This window comes from Rhizopus microsporus (genome assembly GCF_002708625.1).
Source record: "Rhizopus microsporus ATCC 52813 unplaced genomic scaffold scaffold_14, whole genome shotgun sequence".
NCBI lineage: Eukaryota > Fungi > Mucoromycota > Mucoromycetes > Mucorales > Rhizopodaceae > Rhizopus > Rhizopus microsporus.
The window spans coordinates 308,340-331,348 of record NW_019671929.1 but is presented as its reverse complement, the minus strand read 5'-3'; the positions used below and the strand labels follow the sequence as shown (position 1 = coordinate 331,348).

Below are 23,009 nucleotides of genomic sequence, written 5' to 3'. Positions count from 1 at the left end.
AAAATGGCTTCTATTCTTTCAATAACAGACAGTTCTCAATTGACTGAATTTTGTACAGTAATATTACCCACCATTTGGACATTAAATATAAGCAAATCAAGACAATTTATACAAAAAGTATTAAAAGCAACACAAATAAGCTGTACATGTATCCTAGTCGCACTCTATTATATCCATCGTCTAAGATCAGCTTATCCTCATATCGACCTTTCTATTGGATCAGAAATAAGATTATTTACTACCGCACTCATCTTGGCTAATAAATACTTGGAGGATAGTACATTTACAAATAAGGTAATCATGATTTATATATAAATAAAAAAGGAAAGAAAATTAAATTGATTGTTTTAGACTTGGTCAAGTGTATCAGGAATTCCGATCAAGGAATTAAATAGAATGGAAGCTGAATTTTTATCTGCACTTGATTACAACATTTGTATCTCACAGCACCAATTTTATCAGTGGACAATGCAGTGTCAGCAATTATGGTCGCTATTTTTAATGCCAGTGACACAAAAGAGAAGTTTAGAAGAAGAGGAGGATGAAGTATATTATTACCAAAAGAAATCTAGATCATCCAATTCCCAAATATTATGTAAACCTATTCTCAGTTGGTCATCTTCTGTGTCTGCATTAGCTGCTTCAAGGATAATGAATACATATTATTAATAGTAGTAGCAGTAGACTTTTAAGCGCATCTGTACATACAAACATTTTATATAATGCATCCCTTCTTTTTTAAATATTTATGTGTATAATAATAATAATAATAAACACTTTTATATACATCACGTGTATAAACGCATTTGATCGACAAATATAAACACGTGCCCTGATAAATATTAAAATACATTTTCTGCACTAAAAGCAAAAAAGGAGAGAGAAAAAGGATAAACAATAAAAAAAAAAATGGGATGATTAAGAAAAAAAGGATCGGGGCATTTCTATGCATCACAATGAAAACCGTGATATCAATCTGACTTCAGTTGCGCCACACAAATAAATTACTTTTTATAGAAATATTGAAATTCTCTCCGCAAATGTGTCAATAATATGTGTGTACATGTATACAGCTCGGCATCCCCCTCTGCAATATATGTTCATAATAGCGGCTTTTATTTTTCTAGAATTCTTGCTTTACGTTTGTCTTGTTGCCAATTATGATTATATAAAAGTCATGAATTTAATTATGATTGGCTTGCTATTTGATTCTTTAAGATGGGATTTGCTAATGAAAAACAATAAACTAAACTATACAACCTTTTTTTTGGCTCCTTACACCGCGGATAAGTCCTTTCTGATTATTACACAAATAGGTCTTGAGTTGATAGCTTAATTCACGCATCTTTTTGTAGTTGCTCCACTCTTTTCTTGATACGTCTGTGGTTTAAGTCCCAGAAAAATGACAGTTCTCTTCCTTCAGCTTTGGTTTCGTGGGATCTTTATCATAAAAATAAAACTTCTTGCTTAAACGCTTAAATGCTCGGCATTAGACCATGATTCCTATGGAACTTTTTGTAAGCAGTGCCTTACACGTTCGGTAGAACCTTAGAGATGAATGTGAGAGAGAGAGAGAGAGAATTATATATAGAATCCACAGAATTACCATATTTTGGTGTACATTACGCGCACAAGGGAATCTATGAGAAGAAGCTAGTAACCTGTGATGTCGTCCAACAAACCTTTTCAATGTGTAGCGTCACGCTAAACATGACTTTATAAAGTCGTCATCTTGGCTTATATTTCAAGAAAGAGATAAAAAGATATACCTTTATTCTAACTCTGTGCTGTCAGTTTGGTCAAGATCCTCAAGTGCAGTTATGACATATTCGTATTTCATATGAATGGACAACCTTATATTATAAAGAAGAAGCATCCGTCACATTAGTCTATTTTCTGGTGCATGTAGGTCCTTATTTTCAAAAAACAAAAATGTGTGCGGAAAGTAAAAATAAAAATGTGCTGTGCTGTGGCCCTTTCTGAGGTTGTGTGTCAATAATATATGTATAAATTTATCCGTACACTTTATTTATCCATGTGTTGTTGTATACATGACTAAGGTAGCACCAACTCATCAGGATGTTCAACATAAAATTCAATTCGATCAAGGAATTCATTTGCCTTGGCATCCGTTCCATCCAATTTAACTTGTACTCTATTTTTATCTTCTTTCACCTTTTCTTGTCCTCCAAGATAGCCAATCAAATCAATCATTTCTTGATCCTTACTCGATTTGGCTCTCTTTCCTTCCATCACATCTACCTTTAATGTATACGCTCTAGGTTCATAGCGATCCATAATGAAATCATATCTAGGCTCAGCTAAATGGAATATCCTATTCTTCTTTTAGGTAATTTCCTTTTATAATCGTTCAACTTACTTCCATTCATCATTCGTCTTCTTCTTCACTATTATTCCCTTTAACTCTTTCTTTTCAATATCCTTAACTGCACGTTCAGCAGCCATGTGAATGAATTCGGTTACTGTAGTAAGGTTAGTATTATTTATTTATGTTTATTATGTTTATTTACCATCCATCTGCACTTTATCCATGGCTATTTGTTTACTTATAAACTTAGGAGCCTTGTCTTCTTTCTTCTCCCCTTCCTTCTTCCCCTCCTTGAGTGACTATAGTACAAAAAATTAAAAAAAAGATTCTCCTTTTATATCATCTGTACTACCTTTGCAAACACAATCTGATCTCGAGGAGGAGCTGCTGTAAAGTTGGGCTGAGGAGCAGGTTTAGGAGCAATCAATCCAAGATGAGCAAGTACATCACCCTTCAAGATACGGCCACCATATCCCGATGGCTTAATACTACCCACATCCTTGATACCATACTTTAAGACTAAACTTAAAACAGCAGGAGACAGTGGCTTTTTAAGTTGCTTGGTATCAATATCATGATGCGAAATAGGTGATACTGCAGGTCCCTTGCTTGCCTCAGGAGCCTTCTTGTTCTCTACAGATTACAATAAGCTTTTCATGATTTTATTATTACTTTTTTTTTTACCTTGTTCCTTTTCTTCTACTTTGACTGCAGGAGCTTCTTTTTCTTCCTCTGGAATTTCGATATTCGAAAGATCATCCCCTTCTTCTGCAATAAGGGCAATCAACGTATTTACAGGCGCCTTGTTACCTTCCTTGAGCTTAAAAGAAAAACTCCCATCAATACAAAAATAGAGCCCTATTATTCTTTATACTTACAATAATCTTGGCCAACACGCCGTCTTCAGGAGCCTCAACATCAATTTGTGCTTTATCCGTCTCCAATTCTAAAAGGACATCACCTGCTGAAAATGTCTCGCCTTCTTGCTTTTTCCACTTGTGAATCGTGCCTTCGGTCATTGTAGGACTCATGGCAGGTAAATTAAATCGACTAATGGCTGAACATGGTGCCAAAGTATGGAAGCCTAAAAACACAAGTCAGCACACACAAATATATACGCGTGCATTAAGTTATACCTGATACTTTGATAATCTTGTTCAAACGGCTGATGCGGTACATTGCAAGGGGATTTCCTACAAAGCAAGAAAAAAAAAATCTTGTTGTGGTTATTAGCGGGAATCTAGGCAGAAATGACGGGAAGGGTTTTTTTGGGTTGTGACTGTTTAAAGTCCATAACACCCCCAATGATTTACATGAGAACGGAAATATAGAAGAGTAAATCACTTTTTCTGATATACCAACGTTTATCTCTCTCTTTCTTTTTCTGCTTGGTATATTTTATATGCTTCTATATTAAAACGCGTCTATTATGCTCTCAGTGCGTGCCTAGTGTATTTTTCTTTCTTTTTCTCTCTTTCTCGCTTTTCTTTTTTTTTCCCTTTTACATGAAAGTAAGTTGAGTGGTTGATGACTGATGTTCTAATTCAAAAGAGAATGACTTTTTATAAGCATATCCAAGCGTAAAAGAAGGAAAAAATGACAATGAGGGAAATCTGGATAATAAGTAAGAGAAAAAAACAGCCTGATTCATCAATGACTTTTTAACACAAGACATGTTTGAAAGTTAAGCTGTTCTAAGCAACAATTTACACAAAGTCACAGCTCAGATGCAAATAATAAAGAGACAAACGTTTGTAAGCTATATTTTAGGGAAACCAAAGTGGCATTGCAAAAATGTCTTTCATTTCTTCCTTGTCAGTTAAAGCGTGCCTTATTTTTGATTTATTATCGGACATTTAAATTGAAAGCTCAGAAAGGAATTGCAATTAATTCAAAGAAACAATGGAAAGAACAGAAACCGAGTTGAATGTGCCATTTATCCATCTTTTTCTGTCTTTTCTTCTTTCTTTTTATCTGCTTCTGCCCATCCTTTTACTTGGGAATTCACCCACATGTATGATGTAATCATTCTGCGTAAATGAAGTCTCATAGAGAAAACTAACAGTGATGAGATCAACTCCACTGTTTATGTCTTCTTAAATCGGATCATATACACGAGCCACGGGAAATGAATGTATTATTTTGGATGTAATTCTCGAGTTTTTACTAGCTGTAAACCTCTTTCTATCTACAAATAGAGTTGATCGCTGCAATGAGTTGGCATTGGGCATCCGTCTTGTTTCACCCTAATCCAAAAATATCTTGACCAAACGAAGCGCGCTTTCTTAGAATTCACCTTGTGCCACACTTCATAAAGTGTATATAAAAGACCTATTTTATTTTCTCTTTCATATTGAGTTTACATCCCTTCCCTTTCCTTTCCTTTTCAAATGTATCAACAACTCTTTGTTCTTGCTTCCGTTGCCCTCGCTATCGTCAACGCTCATCCTGGAGCACACACTTCAGGAACAAAGACTACCACTACACCATCCACCTTCAAATTCACTGAAACTTTCCCTGAGCCCGGAAGTGTTCCCACTCCCAAGCCTGAATGGCTCGAGTTGATCAAGAGCGCCAATGTCACCAAGGCTCCCGTATACAAGGTTGGCAACGGTGAAGGTAAAAATAACGAAATTACTTTGAATAATTGTTGATCCCATTCTTCCTTTAGGACCTAAGCCTGAAGTCGAAGGTCAAGATCCTTACTGTGACTGGACCTTCACTGGTTGTTTCGGCAAAGACGACCTCTACCAATGTCCTAAGGGCCAATGGGCTCTTACTTACGATGACGGACCTTCCGAATTCAGTCCCAAGCTTTACGATTACTTGGACAAGATCAATGTCAAGGCAACCTTCTTCATGGTCGGTGGACAAGTTGTCAAGTTCCCCGAATATGCTTTGCGCGCTTACAAGTCCGGACACGAAATTGCCATGCACACCTGGTCTCATAGCTACATGACCAGTCTTACCAACGAGCAAATCGTTGCCGAACTCAAGTGGAACGAATTGGCCATCAAGGAAGTCACTGGCGTCGCTCCCAAGTACTTTAGACCTCCCTATGGTGATATCGATAACCGTGTCCGTGATGTCGCTGCTGCTCTTGGTTTCATCCCTGTCATCTGGAACTACGACACAAATGATTGGGCTGCTGCCTCCAACCCTCACAGCTTCAAGGAATCCTGGATCGATGGTAACGTCACCAAGTGGGCTCAAGAAGCTAAGAATGCCAAGGTCGGTGGTATCTCTCTTGAACACGATCTCTACGAAAAGACAGTTAATGCTGCTATCCGTATTACACCCACTCTTCAAAAGGCTTACAAGTTGGTTCCTGTCGGCATCTGTAACAACGTCACCATGTACAAGGACAATGCTACCGTTCCTACCAACACTACCACTTCCACCACTACCGCTGATGCTCCTGGTACTACTACCATCCGCTTAGACTCTAACGCTCCTGCTGCCCCTGCTGCCAATGCTGCTGCTCCCGCTGATCCCGCTGCTCCCGCTGCCAATGCTGCTAATGCTGCTCCTGCCGGTAGCCAACCTATTGCTGCCAACGTTGCCTCTACCTCAGGTGCTTCCTCCGTTTCTTCCAGCGCTGTTGGTTTGGGTGTCGCTGCTGCTGCTGCTGCCCTTGTCTTGCTCTAAGCATATTTCCCCCATATCATTTGTAGAATTACATAAAGCAACAATTTCTTATTAATTCATATCGTGTATTTTTCCCCCTTTTTTTCCCCTCCATTAAAGAGTAATGTTAACAACTTTTTTTATTTATAAAAGAATTATGTAATAGATAAGATGCGTATATGAATGATAGATATTGTATTCTTGAGTTTTAACTGGGAGGAACATAATCTAGTATATACTTGTTAAAGCACTGTAATTGACAACTAACAGTAAACTTACCAGGGAAGCATTCCTTCATCGTCTTGTTATGCTTGTTTTGAGCATGTTCAGTTAAACTACATAAAAAAGTAAGCACTTGAAATTGACACATTTGAATCAAACTTACGCCTTTTCACGAGATGTGCAAAGAAAAGTTTGGAAACAAGTCTTGCAAATGATGTTTTTGGCAGCAGCATTCTAATAAATAACCATGAGTACAACACAGTTTATGAACATTGCTTTTTGAAACTGACAGCTTTCAATTGAGATGCACCGTCCTTCTTTTGATTCTGTTTGGCATTACGCTCACGCTTCATTTGAGCCTTGGCTCCCTACTCATAATGTTTAGTCATGTGACCTTCAAAAGATATTCTTGTCTCTTACGTTTCCCATCTTGTTGTTGTTGTTGCAAAATGTAAAAGAGGCTGAAAAAAATTTTTCTCTCACTCTGTGTCTGTGCCTGGAGATCAATGTTACACAGATGTCTCGGCCTTCGTTGGTCATTTTGTTAAAAGACACATTTTATCAGGGTTCATTTGTCATACAAGTTTGTATCTGTTTGAAATATGAAGTCATGCTTTTATGCATAGTCTGGGAACATCAGCCTGCATTTCTCAAGAATAAAGTAGATCGAAGATAAAGAGAACAGCGATTTTGAGAATAAATTTAAGTTGTACTCCTGCTTTTGATGTTCTGATTGTCAGATACTGAAAGGTTGAACCCGCTTATACTTTAGACTTGAATAAAGGTTAGACTTGTGTTCATAAGCTTAATCAGTGGTGTTGGAGTTTTTAGTAATGATAGTAAACCATATTATTTTTTTAAAAAAAAAATCAGGTTTTACATAGTCTAACTTTTAGATAATTATTGTGTCGATGCTAGAAGAAAATATATTACGTTTAGCTCATGGGGTACAGCTTTTTAGAATAAGAAAAAGGGAGAAGTTGCACACATGAATATTTTGCATCTGTTAAATGAAAAGGCAACATTGCTATTCACCATGTGCAACTTCACTTTTCGGAAGCAATACACTTATTTGAGAATAGTGGTGGTGATACTTGCATTAGACTTGGCGCAGTAATTGCTTACTAATGACGTACTCAGTGAAAGTGCATCATGTCAAATTATACAGCTTATCCAGCAACGCTGTAAAATGTTGCTCAAAGATAACCAAGTGTAAATAGATGTCACAAATACAAAATAGAAGTATACTTGCTTGGTGAGATTGAAGGTCTTAATGCCAAGCTGTAACAGTGTTGGTACAACTATTTAACTCTAGTTTACACACACGAAGCAACATAAAAATATATGAGGCTAGATCTGTTTAAAATAGGGTTTTACATTACCCAATCTGGATAATGAAGGCGTCCGTATGATTGCCGGATTAAGGGCCTTTATTTTTGTTAAACCAGGAGAAGCACAAGTTTGTTTAACGTAGACTAAGGTGGTGCATATAGTTTCACTTTGCCGAATCAAATAAATTAATTGGCCGACTGAGTACATCATTTTCTCGATTTGTTTTGTTTTTTTTTTTTGTAAAATAAGAACTGCACTACCACCAACAAGTTTTGTTTATTATATATAACAAAGTCTGTGCAAGTAGATAACTCTGGAAGAGATATTGAACACTGAGTCTAAATTAAGACTATGGTAATGATGAATGACTATCAGCTGTGCAATGTCCCATGAATTCAAATAAAGATAAATTGATTGTCTAAAGATACATACATATATTAAATTAAATATTTGATACATTTTTTTTGTGAGATGTCTTATTTTGCTGCCAGGAGAACTGCGAGAAACATGCTTAGTATAAGATACTGCCCCTGTGAAAAGCACAACTTGAAAACCCACAAATATGACCTAGAATTGCCTTATTCCCGATTTTGAGTTTCTTTTTTAATTACTTGCTATATACTGTTACACCAAAAGAAGACAAGATGATATGAAAAAGGTTATCTTTAAGGAGGACGTGTCTGCTTTGGGAAGTTTCTTTGTATTATGATACAAACCTTCTTGTAGTATCTATCCTTCCTTTACAAAACTTTGTGAGATATCACTCTATCGTTATGCTTGTGACATTCAGTCTACCCCTTAACCTGTTTACTTATTCTTTCACATGTATTGCAAATTGTTAATATGTCTTTTACTGTTGTAACTCAGGCATAATACAAGACTTAAAAAAACACTTTTCATTCTCAATATGGTTTCCCAGCCTTGGTAATGCATTCATCTCGCATCCTAGCTGTTTAGTGATACTGATCTGCTCTAGAACTGGAGACTGTACGAGGAGTTTACAGGCATATGCTTTCATAAAACAAACTGAAAGTGAACTCACATGAACTGCCGTGACTAGCTCAAAATCTGTGATCATTTGGTGGCGCTAGGTTCAGGTAACTGGAATGGTGGCTAAACATAGTTTAATATAATCTCATTTGGCAAGACTCAGGATGCTAGCCTCATCAAGCGTGATGATGCACTGTATTTCTTTTATATCACAAGTCTTTTGCTTCTTTACAGTGTCATAGAATGCTGATTTATACATATTTGTTATTGATTCAAATTGCTTAAGAGTATCGTTTATGGAATGCTGCGCACTCTCGGCCAAATCCTATATAGCTAAATTACCAGCCACACATATCAGCTCCTCTGTATATGCTTACTTTGATGATTGAATTAACAAGTTTCAACATACGTATTCGCATAAACTTCAACAGATTAAAGAAAGGATCACCGGTTAAAGCAAGCCACTCCTTCAAACAAGTACATTACTGTAACTATTTTTGGAGCCATATGCGAAAAGGAAGTGATAACTCAAGTCTATTCAGAAGAAAAGGCTAGGCATTCAGCCCTTGAGAGGTATCGCTCATAACACTTCTAAAGCTCAGAGTTATATGGACACACGTAGACGAAGAATCACACATTTACTACGGTGTCCCTATTGGATTGTTCTAGTCTACAGTCAAGGGAAGCATTGGAGGACTATAGATGATAAATTGAGCGCTAGGGGTCATCAAACTAACCAAACCTGTATCTGCTGATGCTTACATAAAGTAGGATAAACCTCTCGTATTCCTTTTTTGATAGATGCTTGGCTTCCAAGAATTAAATTTATCTGCTGGCTAGCGATGTTAAAGAGGATGCAGGACTAAATTAGTCCAAATATGCGCATCAACAGGTTAAAATGATGAAATTATGGTTTGTGATATCAAAGCTTCCATTTTACACAAGAGTTAATTTATCTTTTTATATTCTAAAAATATGCACCCCCTTCCTCTTGATAACATGACTTTTTATTTTCGATGACGGAAAAATATATACTCACGGTATATGCAGAAATCACAAACATCTGTGAGCATGTGGATTATGATAAACCTACAAAGCACAAGTATATGCAAAACAATGCATTGCGTTCTGTGTTGCAGTTTAAAAAGACGAAAAAAATAGAAAAGTAGGCATATGCTTCCTGCAGGGTTAAAAAAATATTGAAAAGTAGCAAAGACATCCAGGTAACACTGGAGGAAAATTCTAAATGTTCTTGGACTGCAAACCACATGAAGATCTATTCCATATACTATTTGATTCAAAATTGCTGAGTACATTGTATAATAACTTTATATCATGTTGTGCACTCTTTGGTTAGCCTGCTTTTATTTATTGCGAAGTATGTGTGAAGGTCTTCTCCAACAAAATGTGCCTATTGTTTCCACAATACCAGATCTGAGAATAGAAGACTACAATAGCGTTGAATACTAAAGTCAATATGAGAGCACCCAGCTTCAAGAACGATGGGTATGTGTTGCAGTATCCGAACATTGATATTAATTTTTAATGACATATTGAGTGAAATACGCAGATGCCCAAAGACAATTGCACTCTTGCGTGCAAGTATGAAGATACAACACAAAAATGCATCTATTCTCAAGTCATATTACACTTTTGCGTTTATTAACTAATGGCCCTGGTGCGCTGATGATGGAAACCTCCAGCAACCATTTATCGTGCTGAAAACTATCAGCTTTTGTTACTAAAGCTATTCTTGAGCACAAAATGGTAACCAAGAGAAGAGTATTATCAATATCACTTACAAGCCTCTTGCAAAGTTTTTTTTAAAAAAAACCAGCTGCACAAGATCTTTTGTAGGTATTTATCAAGAAGAAGAAAATGAGAGCACAATAAAATCAAAGCAGTGTCATGAAATTGTAACACTTCTTCAGATTTCTTTAATTGCCTACTCAGTTCTTTTAAAATAGGACGAATTTAGGACTTCCACGCCCTCATAGTCCTAGCACAATGGGAAACTTTGCTCCGAAATAAAGATCCTAGAGTTTTTGGCTTATCGTCCTAAGCCAAACTTTTTTGTTTGTTTTTGAAGAGTTAAAATTTCATCCAATAACAGTAGCTTTTCAAAAGAAGACTATGAGATTGGGGCATTTTTTAAAATACTCTAGAGTCTGTGACAAATTGTCGTAAGTAAAATTTTCTTCAAGCTCCCTTGTGAACACTTTCTCCCAATTTTTATTAACGAAATTCAACTAAAGGCTGAGATTGACTTGATAACGTGTATGGAGGGTTGAGAAAGTCAAGCAGCTATCTATACATAATATAAGCCACAAATTCCTCCAGGTTGATACGTCAAAAAACTATGATAGAGAGCTACAGATTAACCTTGAAAAATCAACCATCCATTAAAATTGATGATATATGGTGCTTTCAAATAGTATATAAGCCGCACATGTTAATACTCGGCAATATAATAACTCAACCACCATGTCTTGGATTTTCTGATCTCTTCCCACAACTGCGCCTCGTTTTTAAGGCTTTGCCACGAATCAGTTAATTGTACTACTGTGCAAAAACACACAAGAAATTAAATAGTGAAACAATAAATTTTTGAAGCTTTGGTTACTTTAAGAGAAATCAATCTCTAATTGGTCATTTTACAACAAAGAATAACCCTATTTAAAATGAATACTCCTTTTGGTTGATAGGAGTAGATAGCAAGAAAAATCATTAGTACTGTTCAATTAATAATATCCTAGTGATATTCTACTGTAGCAAGTCTTTACTGATTAGATAATTTGGCAAGATCACCTTTTCAAATGACTGTGGCGTTCAAGAAATACATGGAGTGAGATTAGCAATGATATATTCGTAATACAATGTGCGTTATCCAAGATAACACATTTGTAAAAATCCAGCTTTTGCTAAAGCACTGCAACATTTGTCATCTGTAGTTATCTATTTACAACATAGGTACATACTCTATAAAGCATACTCAGTGTACATTGTTATACAAATTGACATCGGTAACCATGGTTACGTTGAAATATATACATGTTTAGAGGAGTATAAAAAGGAGATCAACACGCTGATTTGTACAATGGACACCTGGGAACACATCAAATTTTATGGCGTTTGCACATCCTTTTTGTGCGACTTTGATAATGAACGGATCAGCTTTCTTTTAAATCTTTTCTTTTCCATCTATTTCTTTTCCTTGATCAAAATACATTTGACATGCCAATAAGTGATAAAAAATGGAAGTACTCATCTACTGAAGACATACCATTGGCTGAGACCGTGACAAATCGTAACGATGGTAACATACATGACAGATCCAGTTACCCTTATGAAGACAGAAACGAAAACAAACGTTCATTCTCTGTACTGCTCAAGTCTCTATTTCTTGTTTTTGTATCTATTTTTTTTGCTACCGCTATTTTGCTCGTATTGTTAAATGCGGATGGAAAGCCTTTGGATTACACCCTTGCCAAGATGAAGATAACTTCGCTTATCTCGCTACTTTTAAACCTATACGCAATTTTCACTGGGAGTGGAATAGCAATGTAATATAGTGTGCATGTAATAGAAACATTCACTAAGCGCTATCATAGGGCAATATCCGAGTACAAGTGGATTAAGCTTAGAAACGGCGCTCCACTCACTGTAGCAGACATCTATGATGGCTGCACGAGAGGCATGGGAGGTAGGATATAGAACAATGCATAAAGTACTGGCTAGGCTTATTTCTTATTGTTAGGTTTTCTTACTGCAATTAGGGGTGCCTTTATCGATATTGTCTTAATTTTTGCGCTCGTCTTTAACCTTGGTCTTTTGGTATTGTCACCTGTGTCACAAGAACTGATTGTACCGGTTTCACTAAAACGCAATCTAACCAGCATTGTTGATTCACATCTTTACTACAATGAGCCATTTTACGTGAATGATCGAACCAATCTATCATCACTTCCAATTCCTCCAACACTCAACGGCCTGACATATGATAACTATTTGATTCCAATGAGCTTTGCTAATGTTGCTAGACATGCACCATTCAATGGAGCTTATACCTGTCCATCCTACGCTGATTATTGTGTATTCAGGAATAAGAGCTTCGTCTCGACCTCGCTTGACTGCACCCCAGTAACAGATCAAGAACCAATTGTTAATCAATCCAACTACAAAGAATTAACAACACCAGCAAGATATTACACTGAAATTGAACAAAATAAGACACTCGTTAATGTTCCAAAATTTTTTTATGCAGGAGAAATGCTTAATCGCACATTCCATGATCTGCAAAACTATAAACCTCCACTAGCACCTGGAGGATTTATTACTTTAGGCCTTCTTTACTCAGACTATGATCCTCAATATAGACCATATGTAGGCAATCAAACATTTGTTTTGGCCTATCCAAAGACTAGGTGTTGCTCTGCTTTAACCGAAATTGGTGATATATCATATGCTCGATGTACATTCCGCTCAAGCCTCAACACGGTAAGCTTCCTTTGTTTATGCGCATATAACTGAATACTCATTCTAAAAATAATTATTACAGACTGACTGGAAGACATCAAATGGTACACTCGTAAAACATGGGCAGGAAACCTCAGTTCCAATCACCTTTGATTTTGATCATGTACTTGGTAACAACACAGCGCTTTTTCAGGCCACTAAGGATGCCGACAACACTACGCGTAGCATAGGAGTTATGATAAACGCATATCTTATGCAGCAAGCTCTCTTGAAAGAATTCATTTCTCCCCAATACCGCCCATTCATTCAATATTTGCGTGTATGGAACATGAACTATCCTACTACAATAACCATGTTCGACTATCTAAAGCCTGCTATGCAAATGTTTGACTTGAATTATGCAATTGCTCCTTATGTCACGGGCGGTTACTTTACACAAACCACGACGGAAGGACTGATATTCGCAACTGATCCACCTGTATATTCCACCAACAAGATATATTGTTATATCTTGTTCGCACTGATGTTCTTACCAGTAGTATGGTGGCTGATTGTGTGGTCGATTGGTATCAAGCATTCGAATGGCAGAGGAAATTCCCAGATTAGTTTGATGACTATGGAGATGACACCACTGGCCTCTCAGAGCTTGCGAAACATCTCCAATATGAGTAGCAGTGAAGCATTCAAAAGGGCGAAAAGTATACGTGTAAAAATAGGAAACCATGCAACAGAAGATAAGAAGCGCCTTGTGCTTAAATTGGAAGACGAACATGGCATAGCTCATTAACAAAGCTGATACAAGACAAGCACAGCATACATATATTTTCAATATTTGACTACACTACAACTACCCTATTACATTACGTCCTGGATAAAGCCAAATAAAAACTCTGATAACCTTTTTAATCATAGTTATGTATTAAAGTATTAAGTTGTTGCTTAAATAAGCCTTTTACATTAGTATCCTTTTTCTTTGAAGTATAAGTCTTTTTAGAGGAACAAAACTATTCTAGCAACTGCGTGCGTAGCATTTTTCTATTTTAAGAATATTTTACTGGTCCAAAACTTCAGACTGCTGAGCTTTTTTGGGAGAGGGAGCAACCTGTCAATTGAAAAAGTATACTTTTCTCTTTGACGTCGGTTCATAAATCAAGTGCTCTCCCTTTCTCATATAAGGAACACATTTGTATTGTCTTCACTTGAAAAAGAAAAAAGTATTATTTGGGATATAATTTTATTTTGTTTTATACTATTTTGGGTAATACGAAATACAACAATAAATAATGGACTAATGGATAAAAGGACACACACATACACAAAAGTACGTAGCAAAGAGAAAAAGGAGAGAGGGGAAATAGAATAGATGGCTTTACATATCTTTGATATTACTTGGAGGAGGAAGTGAAGGATGATGATAATGTGGTTGTATTGCAGATAAATCTAAAGGATGACCAGGTGGTGGCATCATCTGCTGACCCAATCTGACACGATATAATTCCAAAGCGCTCTCAAGTTCCTGTATACGTTGTTGATGCTGTCTTAGTTTATCATGTAAATATCGAATATGGTCCACTGACTTTCGCAAGATAGTTCCCTTGTTGGATTTGATGGCTTCTCTACTATCAGGTAATAGTGTCGCCAATTCATTTATTCTTTCATTTATATTCTCTCTTCTTCTTCTTTCTACAGCATTGTGACTTTCTCTTCTTCGTCTCTTCTTCTCAAATATTTCCTGCATGCTTCTTTATATCAGTTTACTATGCTTATTCTTGTGGTTATCTTACTTTTTTTGCATCATTTCATCTTCCATGCTATTAGGACTTGACACATCTGTTGTTTCTCTATTATTACTCGAAGGTGGTTGCTGATAAACAGGTTGATATTTATTGTTGTATATTCTATCTGATATAGAAGGCATTGTATTATAAGGTAGTTTTACTGTACTATTATTACTATTGCTGTTGCTGTTATTGTTGCTATTGTGATCTATAGTTGAATACATTTTGTTAAATGATTGTACGATATTATTATTAATATTAGTATTATTATTATTTAAAAGAAAAAGAAAAAAGAGAAAATAATAAAAAATATCTTCTCTAAATAATGACGTATCTTACTGTTATAAAGATAACGTGATGACAGTAACTGGATGATACATATTTGTATATGTATATATACACATATGCAAGTGATGTATTCATCCTAACAATAATACTCCACAAGCACCACTCATCCTAATAAAACCATACACACACATATACACAATAGTCTTTATGGGGATATAAAGGGCTATCTGCTTATCTTTTTATCATATCCCTTATTCACCCTGCATGAATACATATCATATGCATCATAGTTTGATGCATATAATTTTTTCGCCACAATAAGCTTTAAATAGGTGCAAGTAATTCAGGAACAGACCCACTTTCTATTCCTGACCTCACAAGTACGTCACTACCAACCATGATTGTTTATAAAAAGGACTACTTTTCTCCCTTTTCTCTGTCTCACTTTTTCAATGTCAAATACAAACGAGCCATTCACATCACCCAACACAAAATCCAAAACAGGAGGAAACAATACGTTATTCAACTTGATAGCTATGCCATTTGCAGCCATTGGAGGCGCATTATCACAAATCGGTGGGAAATTTACAAGAAAACCAACAAAATAAAGCTTTATTACATTTCCATTTCTTCATCTTCATCATGAACTGGATGATCAGGTTCATCCATATGAATGGCCATTTCATCCATCATTTCTTCTAATGAAATCTCGGGTAATTCCTCTTCTTCTTCTTCTACCGCGTCTTCAGTTTCCATCAAGCCGCTATTCTTGAAAATATTGATGTTGGCTCTGAACTCGGGATCTTCTTCAATATCTCTCATAAACAGTTCCATGTCATTTTCAATACGAGCTTGTTCTTGTTTACGAGGTAACATTTCGTCCACTTCTTTACCCAATTGTTGTAACTTCCAGTTTCTTTGTCTTGACTTCTTCTTACGTGCAGGATAAGATTTACGTACAAGGATGACGTCAGGTAAGTCTGAAGCATTGAGTCGATCAAACTCTTCATTGTTAAAGTTGGTCCTTGTCAAATCGTAACCCATGACAGTGTCACCAGGATTCAACAGTGCACCCAGATGGGATCTGGCGATGAATTGTTCATCATTTCTACCAAAGTCTGACATTCTTGCAACATGGACATCACACAACACTTTTTTGCCATCCACAGGCCCCAGAGGCTCGACATCTAATACATAGTATTCGACCATACTCTTTGCACTGGCTAATGCTTGGAAGGGTTGTCTATAATATTGAGTTGTACTAACATCGGCTGTGGCTAATGTATTTACATCCAACAAATGAATTGAATTACTAATTCTTGTACATATTAATAATCGATTGATATTTCCAAAATTATTGGCTAGTTTCTTTGGTATACACACAAGGTCGTCTCGACATACAGGCACAATTTCACAGGAGTATGTAAATTTATAGTTGCTTACGCTTGTATGAATATCTTTTGAAATCAACTGTTCACTTGTCTTATATCGCATAGGTACAACTGCCTGCAAGAATTCGACCATCTTGATGGCATGGTTACGACTACCATAGTAAAAATCAATACCATCCTTGGCTTCTTTGATGTTGGTTGTATCTTTGTGTGCGTTGTGTTTCAAGATGATTTGTTCCAAGAACAAGAATGTACGTTTATGCTCTACCTTTTGTCGGACTTGCACTACTGCCTTCCATGTATTTTGAGCAGCCAATCGTGTACATTCATCACACTGTTGACTTGATACCACATATTCGACTTCAAAGACTTGCTGCAAGATCGTATTGGCAAAGACTTCCTTTTGAATTGTCAACTTCACCTTGATACGTCTACTGTGTGGTTCAGTCCAGATAAAGCCAGCATCAACCAATCGGACTCGATTTAATCCCTTCAGTTTCTTGAGACACAGTGTCAACAGTTCTCGAGATTCTAACTCTGCTGTGACCCAGATTCCAGGTGGTTGAAGGTATCGTTCGCAGTTACGACAAAAGTGAATTGTAGCATGTTTAGGAATACCTTCTGTGATATCAACTTCGTTACGAATACAGTTGACACACATATTGGCAGCATTAGGAGGAGTGGGTGCACCACAGCCAGGACATAAACTATAATGAAAAGAGGTCATTAGATTCTTTTTTTTTTTCCCTCTAGTTTGACTCTATTTCTATCAACTTACATTAACTGTTCCGTAATTTCAGGATGATATTCCATGATTTGTTTCTAGGAAAAAGAAGATCTAAAAGAGAAAAATATTTCTCTTTTGCTGCTTATAATCATAAAAAAAGGCAGCTAAGCCACCCGCAGCTTTATAAATCTGAAATATCAATTACTGCTCCTATTTGTTCTCTTTAAATTTTTTTTTTCCACTAACAAATGCATATTACTCGTTGTTACTTTTGCTCAGGACCTTGTTATCCTGGACATGGAACCATGTTTGTCCGTAACGACAGTAAGGTAGTTTTCTTATACACAGAGAAAATGTCTGGTTGATTAACTTTTGATCCTTAGACCTTCCGTTTTTGCCGATCTAAATGTCACAAAAACTTCAAGATGAAGCGTAATCCTCGTAAGGTTCGTTGGACTAAAGCTTTCAGAAAGGCAAGCGGCAAAGAAATGGTTATTGTAAGTTTAAATATGATCATCCTACATTGATTCTCACTTTCTCTTTCTTTAGGATTCTACATTTGAATTCGAGAAACGTCGTAATGTTCCTGTTCGCTATGATCGTAACTTGATGGCCACAACAATCAAGGCCATGAAGCGAGTACAAGAAATTCGTGCTAAGCGTGAACGTGCATTCTATAAGAACCGTATGGCTCCTAATAAAGACAAAGAGAAGGCTGAAGATATCCGTGTTGTCAACCAGAACATTGAATTGGCACCCCTTGAACACAAAAAGAGAGTTCAAGCTATCAAATCCGAAAAGGAACAAACACAGACGATGGATATGGAAGAATAAGAAAGAAAGAGAGCATCAAAGAGAAATTATTTTTATTGTAAATAGAAGAAAAATCATTATTTTTTATAATAAAGGCATATGTGTGTGTTCAGTATTTACATGCGTCTAATGTCTCCGTTGTATTCAATGCCCATCGCATATTTCATAATCTCAGCCTTTGAAAAAAATGAGAGATCAAGTATAAGTATGTCGTTTTATTTACCTTTAAGAAATCCATTTGATTGACAGCGTTAAGACCAAGAGATCGGATCCAAGTAACAGGTGCTACATCTGTTGAGTAAAGTCTATGTAACTTGTCACATGAGCTAATCATCATGATATTGCGTAAGTAACGCTCAGAAGCATATTGTCTTAGTAAATGAATATTGCCAATGTCTTGGCCTTCCATTGTGCCTTTTTCAACAAGTGTAGATAGACACTCTACATCCAGTATACCCTGATTTAATCCTTGTCCAGCAAGTGGATGGGTTGCATGGGCCGCATCTCCCACAAGCGCAACTCGATCTGCCACATACCTTTCAGCATTACGTAGACGGAAAGGAAAGGAGGCTCGAGAATACTGTTGAACGTCAATGACTTGTGGTGGAAGAGAATGCTCTCGTTCAAGAATCTCATTATCGCTTAATGATTTCTTTGCTATGCTCTCTCTCCACTCATACTCCCCTTGAATGTCATGGTTCTTTCCTCGTGTTATTTGTTTATAGAGATAGCTGAGGTCGACATGTGACATTCGGAAGGCAGCATTGACCATCGTACAGAAATCGGACGTTGGTATAGTTTTGAGTGCTTTGGCAATTCCTGGGTAAGTGGACCATACCATAGAAGCATATCCTTCAGCAAGCTACAGCATAATCAATAACTTTCAAGCATAACTAATCATGTATATCTTACCGGAAGCATGGCAATAGGTCCTGTCGGCAAGAATCGTTGCCACGCAGTAAGGCTACTCTCAGGACGCTCAGGGTCTAATTTAAGAGTGGCAACAACCCCTTGTGCGTCATAATCCCAGCCGAGAGACTCGATTCCTGCAAAATCACGTACTGGACTATTGATACCGTCAGCTCCTACCTGTCTTGGCACATCAGCAAACGTAAAATAAATGTAAAGATATCATTACCAATAAACGTGCTTTCAGCGTCTTCCCGTCATCCAAATGGATCGTTGGCCAGTCTTTCAGATCAATACCATCATGAGACGTCTCAGACTCTCTGTTAATCTCTGCTACTTTTGTTTTCTGGAATATATCAATATGCACGCCCTGTTCACGGCATTCTTCGATACGTTTTAAGGCAGCGCTCTGAACATTTACATTCTCTACCATATAAGCGATTGTCTGTTGCTGACCGTTTGTATTTAAAAGAGCCGAATCCAAGTGAATCCTTGCCCCTGTGACACCATCCCAAACCTTCATATCACGATACCCATGCGTTCTGTCGAGTAACATATGACTTTTAACGCCAATCTCTAAAATGATGACAAGTTAAACTTTCATGACTGCTTGCGTGTGTATATATATTTTTACTGGAAAAAAAGTTCATTGTGCCAGGTGTCAAAGAAACGACGCGGTTAGAATAATTGTCCTGTTTAGGTTCCCAGCTTTTAACGCCTGTTAAATCCATGGCTTCAACAAGTGCAATACGCCGACGGCTGACAGCTGGACTAGAGGCTGCATACATGGGGTTAAACTTGTTTTCTATATATATATATTTGCTTACCCAAGGCACAAGCAAGCGTGACACCGGCCACTCCTCCACCAATAATAACAACATCATAAGCAAGATCTCGAGAAATACTTGTTGCAAAATTTCTTTTGCCTAGAAAACAAGATCTTTGGAATGAACGCAACATGGTGAGGTTTTATTTAGAAAAAAAAGGTGAAAAAAGGGATTTGGTGAACCTTTCGAATCCCGCGCTGCTCCCCTTTCCCTCCTTTTTTTTACGCAGCAAACAAAAACTTTGAGATCGATGACTGAAGAGGAAGAAGCATTAGATTCCCAAATCTTTGAAGAAGAACAAGATCTGTTTTTCGATGAAGACTCTGAAGAAGAACAAGAAGAAGAATTGAAAGAAAGTGTTCAACAAGAAAGCGAAGAGTCTTTTCGAAGACGTTTAGCTGGACCTTCAACGAATAAAGTTTGTTTAGATAATAGATCACATAAGTCTTTTGCTAAACCAGTAGTATAGGCAGGACTTGGTAGTGTAGATAAAGATAAGGTTAATAAGATTATATATGAAGCATCCAAGGTATTATGTAAAAAGGAGCAACAAAAAGTGACGTTATAAACCAGTTACATGTAGGGATCAGCATTCTTTGAAAATGAAAAAAAGAAAGATGAGATGGTGACAAAGCGCATCAATGCCATCCTTAAGAAATATGACACCATCAAGGATCAAGACTTGTCTTTTGAAAAGAGAATTGTTGATAGCATGATACAGGATCTGGAAGCGAGGAGAGATTTGACTCAGTGCATATGTCATATTGATATGGATGCATTTTATGCATCTGTAGAAGAACTTGAAAACCCAGAGTTAAAGACCCAACCGATGGCAGTCGGAAGTATGTCAATGTTGTGTACAAGCAACTATGAGGCAAGAAAATACGGCGTTCGTAGTGCTATGCCTGGCTTTATTGCGATCAAACTGTGCCCTCAGTTAAAGATGATCCCGCTTAACTTTGCAAAGTATCGAGCTGCTTCAAGCAAGGTGAGAGCCGTTTTTGCAAAGTATGATCCTCGATTCCTGCCACTCAGTTTGGACGAGGTAAGCTTGTAAAAGAGAAGCTGCTACTGTGATCTAATCACATAATAGGCTTATTTAAATTTAACAGAAGTAAGAATATAAGATGAGCCAAGATATGTTAATCATTGTGTGATTTAGTATTTAAAAAAGGAGCCAGATCTGACTCCTGATGAGCTTGTCCAACAGATTCGACGCGAAATATTCGAAAGCACTCAGCTAACAGCCAGCGCAGGTAGATTATTGCACGCTCCCTTTCCTTTTCCTTTTCCTGACATATCATAGGAATTGCCTGCAACAAATTTCTAGCTAAAGTATGCAGTGATATAAACAAACCAAATGGTCAATATTATTTGCCTATAGACAAGACAAGAGTGATGGAATTTGTCAAAAAACTAAAAGTGCGGCAGATCCCAGGTGTTGGTAGAGTTACAGAGAGAGTGCTCGAAGCACTCGGCGTCCACACCTGTAATGACATCTACGCCAAACGCGCAATTCTATACAAACTATTGAGTCCGGCTCATTTTCAATTCTTGCTAAAAAGCTGCCTTGGATTAGGAACAACTATATTTGACACAGAATCAGAAAGGAAGAGTGTAGGCGTTGAAAGGTATATCATGGTTACTTTTCTTATACCTTGACTCATTTCTTCTAGGACATTTTCGCCCATATCTGACCCAAATCAGCTGTACCAAAAGCTACACGAGTTATGTCAGGCGTTAGAAAGGGATGTAGAAAAAGCAGGTGTTATGGTAATTCTAGTCTACTTTAGATATATTTTGTTAAACCATCGACGTAGGGACGAAATGTGGGAATCAAGCTCAAATTTGCATCTTTTGAAATGCGTATAAGATCAAAAACGCTTCCCACATACACTTGGTCCGCAAAAGACATTGAAAAAATTGCTAAAAAGGTAAGGATTACATGAAACGTGCTTTTATAAAGTCTTATTAAGGGTTTGTGTAGCTACTTGCTAAAGAAATGCCGATGAACCTTCGACTCATGGGTGTGCGTTTAGCCAATTTGAAGCCTAGAGGAAGCGAAGATGAAAGTGTTTTGAAGGTATAAGAGAGGGAAGCGTATTTCATAGCTTGTTTGTTAATCAATGAAACCAGTACTTTTCAAAAGCGCCTTTGCCTGAAAAAGTCAAAGATAGCTCAGATAGCTCGATAGAAATTAAAGATCAAGAACCGAGCGCACTCGTTTGTCCAATTTGTAATCGTGCACTAGTCATGGATATCGCTCAATTTAATAACCATGTAGACGAATGCCTAAATAAAGTAGAAGTAAAAACGATTTTGGAAAATGAAAAGCGTCAGTATTCCCCTTCAAGCAGCAGAAGTAGCTCTCACTCGAGCAACAAAAGAATAAAGAGGTATAAGGACATATACTGAGTTTACTATTATTAACAACATGTGTAGGTCTAATAGTACAAACTGTAAACAAAACAGCAAATCTTTATTTGACTATTACCCATCCTCAACCTAGTTACATTCCCGTATACTAGTTCTAACTACATCATCTACTCTAACATTATAATAAACTTTTTGCATAGATTTCATTACAAAAGTGAAGCACATCTTTAGTTAATAAACAATCAGATGACATAATAAAGACCAAATACATTTTGTATAAACGTTTGGCTTGTCATAACATCATATTCGAATATGATATTAACAAAACATCCACTCCCATAACCTGCACATATTCTCCCATTGTACCCCTATTTTATTTAAACGATTATTACACTGGAAATATTTACAAAGGCTATGTCACTGTTGGAGGATTTTCTTGGCTAACGCTAAAGAACGACTTTGCCTTATCCTTTTATGAGCCACAAGTGGAGTAAAAGATAGGGCTGACTTTCTCTTTTGTAATATTTTGCTTTGTTCTTTGTATTGTTCTATAGGTAAATCCGGAACAATTAAGCTTGGAGATGGATATGATGTAGTGGGCGATAGAGTCAAGGTTGGGTCCATGTTGGATAAGGATAGTATACCAAGCTCATCGTTTGTATTATAATCGCAACTTGCTGTATCCAAGGCTCTTTCTATACATTTATTATCCAAGTGTGCCTCGTGATTTACACCCTCGCCTACTACAGTGTACAGGAAATGCTGGAAAACACAATCAACATCCTCAGGTGTGTTAACAGCATGACTTGCTAGCAACTTAGGATGCTCTAATGCAGAGGGAAATGATATTGGCTCCAAAAACATTCAATCTAGGATGCAGAGAAAAGAAGGAAAAGGAGCATTGTACTATTTAAATACTCTTTT

At 36.9% G+C, this 23,009-nt stretch overlaps 10 protein-coding genes across 10 annotated transcripts; 5 read left to right on the top strand and 5 right to left on the bottom strand.

The window, feature by feature from the left end:
- Positions 1-3: 3 nt before the first annotated feature.
- RHIMIDRAFT_239759 (uncharacterized protein) lies at positions 4-669 on the top strand (the record flags this gene model as incomplete). The annotated part of the gene is made up of 2 exons (XM_023609233.1): positions 4-294; positions 352-669. The coding sequence occupies 2 exons, from the start codon at positions 4-6 to the stop codon at positions 667-669; spliced, it is 609 nt and encodes a 202-aa protein (XP_023463991.1).
- Positions 670-2,464: 1,795 nt separating this feature from the next.
- Positions 2,465-3,669, bottom strand: RHIMIDRAFT_36785 (single hybrid motif-containing protein). The gene is made up of 5 exons (XM_023615157.1): positions 3,466-3,669; positions 3,208-3,413; positions 3,014-3,149; positions 2,532-2,962; positions 2,465-2,483 (listed from the first exon to the last, which is right to left on the bottom strand). The coding sequence occupies exons 1-4, from the start codon at positions 3,506-3,508 to the stop codon at positions 2,664-2,666; spliced, it is 684 nt and encodes a 227-aa protein (XP_023463990.1). The 5' UTR covers positions 3,509-3,669; the 3' UTR covers positions 2,465-2,483; positions 2,532-2,663.
- A 1,050-nt stretch (positions 3,670-4,719) lies between these two features.
- RHIMIDRAFT_245394 (glycoside hydrolase/deacetylase) lies at positions 4,720-5,977 on the top strand (the record flags this gene model as incomplete). The annotated part of the gene is made up of 2 exons (XM_023610194.1): positions 4,720-4,948; positions 5,001-5,977. The coding sequence occupies 2 exons, from the start codon at positions 4,720-4,722 to the stop codon at positions 5,975-5,977; spliced, it is 1,206 nt and encodes a 401-aa protein (XP_023463989.1).
- A 187-nt stretch (positions 5,978-6,164) lies between these two features.
- On the bottom strand, positions 6,165-6,546 carry RHIMIDRAFT_205780 (DUF1909-domain-containing protein; the record flags this gene model as incomplete). The annotated part of the gene is made up of 3 exons (XM_023606854.1): positions 6,165-6,291; positions 6,342-6,412; positions 6,469-6,546. Coding segments are annotated over 3 exons (276 nt in total), but the record flags the coding sequence as incomplete, so codon positions are not given.
- A 5,175-nt stretch (positions 6,547-11,721) lies between these two features.
- RHIMIDRAFT_260381 (uncharacterized protein) lies at positions 11,722-13,865 on the top strand. The gene is made up of 4 exons (XM_023611458.1): positions 11,722-12,063; positions 12,112-12,203; positions 12,258-12,997; positions 13,059-13,865. Exons 1-4 carry the CDS (start codon positions 11,735-11,737, stop codon positions 13,761-13,763), a joined length of 1,866 nt encoding a protein of 621 aa, XP_023463987.1. The 5' UTR covers positions 11,722-11,734; the 3' UTR covers positions 13,764-13,865.
- Positions 13,866-14,033: 168 nt separating this feature from the next.
- Positions 14,034-15,026, bottom strand: RHIMIDRAFT_260379 (helix-loop-helix DNA-binding protein). Its single transcript, XM_023611457.1, has 2 exons — positions 14,761-15,026; positions 14,034-14,718 (listed from the first exon to the last, which is right to left on the bottom strand). The coding sequence occupies exons 1-2, from the start codon at positions 14,976-14,978 to the stop codon at positions 14,346-14,348; spliced, it is 591 nt and encodes a 196-aa protein (XP_023463986.1). The 5' UTR covers positions 14,979-15,026; the 3' UTR covers positions 14,034-14,345.
- A 631-nt stretch (positions 15,027-15,657) lies between these two features.
- On the bottom strand, positions 15,658-17,246 carry RHIMIDRAFT_239753 (NMD3-domain-containing protein; the record flags this gene model as incomplete). The annotated part of the gene is made up of 2 exons (XM_023609232.1): positions 15,658-17,140; positions 17,212-17,246. The coding sequence occupies 2 exons, from the start codon at positions 17,244-17,246 to the stop codon at positions 15,658-15,660; spliced, it is 1,518 nt and encodes a 505-aa protein (XP_023463985.1).
- A 162-nt stretch (positions 17,247-17,408) lies between these two features.
- RHIMIDRAFT_205702 (uncharacterized protein) lies at positions 17,409-17,994 on the top strand (the record flags this gene model as incomplete). The annotated part of the gene is made up of 3 exons (XM_023606849.1): positions 17,409-17,489; positions 17,544-17,657; positions 17,710-17,994. 3 exons carry the CDS (start codon positions 17,409-17,411, stop codon positions 17,992-17,994), a joined length of 480 nt encoding a protein of 159 aa, XP_023463984.1.
- Positions 17,995-18,089: 95 nt separating this feature from the next.
- RHIMIDRAFT_285596 (ubiquinone biosynthesis hydrox) lies at positions 18,090-19,842 on the bottom strand (the record flags this gene model as incomplete). The annotated part of the gene is made up of 6 exons (XM_023613295.1): positions 18,090-18,149; positions 18,197-18,835; positions 18,886-19,062; positions 19,112-19,458; positions 19,517-19,660; positions 19,710-19,842. 6 exons carry the CDS (start codon positions 19,840-19,842, stop codon positions 18,090-18,092), a joined length of 1,500 nt encoding a protein of 499 aa, XP_023463983.1.
- Positions 19,843-19,959: 117 nt separating this feature from the next.
- On the top strand, positions 19,960-21,798 carry RHIMIDRAFT_205587 (IMS-domain-containing protein; the record flags this gene model as incomplete). Its single annotated transcript, XM_023606837.1, has 9 exons — positions 19,960-20,127; positions 20,179-20,238; positions 20,293-20,754; positions 20,803-20,823; positions 20,872-20,965; positions 21,016-21,340; positions 21,386-21,482; positions 21,530-21,643; positions 21,697-21,798. The coding sequence occupies 9 exons, from the start codon at positions 19,960-19,962 to the stop codon at positions 21,796-21,798; spliced, it is 1,443 nt and encodes a 480-aa protein (XP_023463982.1).
- Positions 21,799-23,009: the final 1,211 nt, after the last annotated feature.

Coding starts and splice junctions, on each gene's coding strand:
- RHIMIDRAFT_36785 (XM_023615157.1), bottom strand. CDS start 3,508: ATGTACCGCATCAGCCGTTTGAACAAGATTATCAAAGTATCAG. Junction 3,414..3,465: donor CAAGATTATCAAAGTATCAG/GTATAACTTAAT, acceptor TTGTGTTTTTAG/GCTTCCATACTTTGGCACCA. Junction 2,963..3,013: donor AGTAGAAGAAAAGGAACAAG/GTAAAAAAAAAA, acceptor TGTAATCTGTAG/AGAACAAGAAGGCTCCTGAG.
- RHIMIDRAFT_260381 (XM_023611458.1), top strand. CDS start 11,735: ATGCCAATAAGTGATAAAAAATGGAAGTACTCATCTACTGAAGACATA. Junction 12,064..12,111: donor ACTGGGAGTGGAATAGCAAT/GTAATATAGTGT, acceptor GCGCTATCATAG/GGCAATATCCGAGTACAAGT. Junction 12,204..12,257: donor CTGCACGAGAGGCATGGGAG/GTAGGATATAGA, acceptor TCTTATTGTTAG/GTTTTCTTACTGCAATTAGG.
- RHIMIDRAFT_260379 (XM_023611457.1), bottom strand. CDS start 14,978: ATGTATTCAACTATAGATCACAATAGCAACAATAACAGCAACAGCAAT. Junction 14,719..14,760: donor GATGAAATGATGCAAAAAAA/GTAAGATAACCA, acceptor ACTGATATAAAG/AAGCATGCAGGAAATATTTG.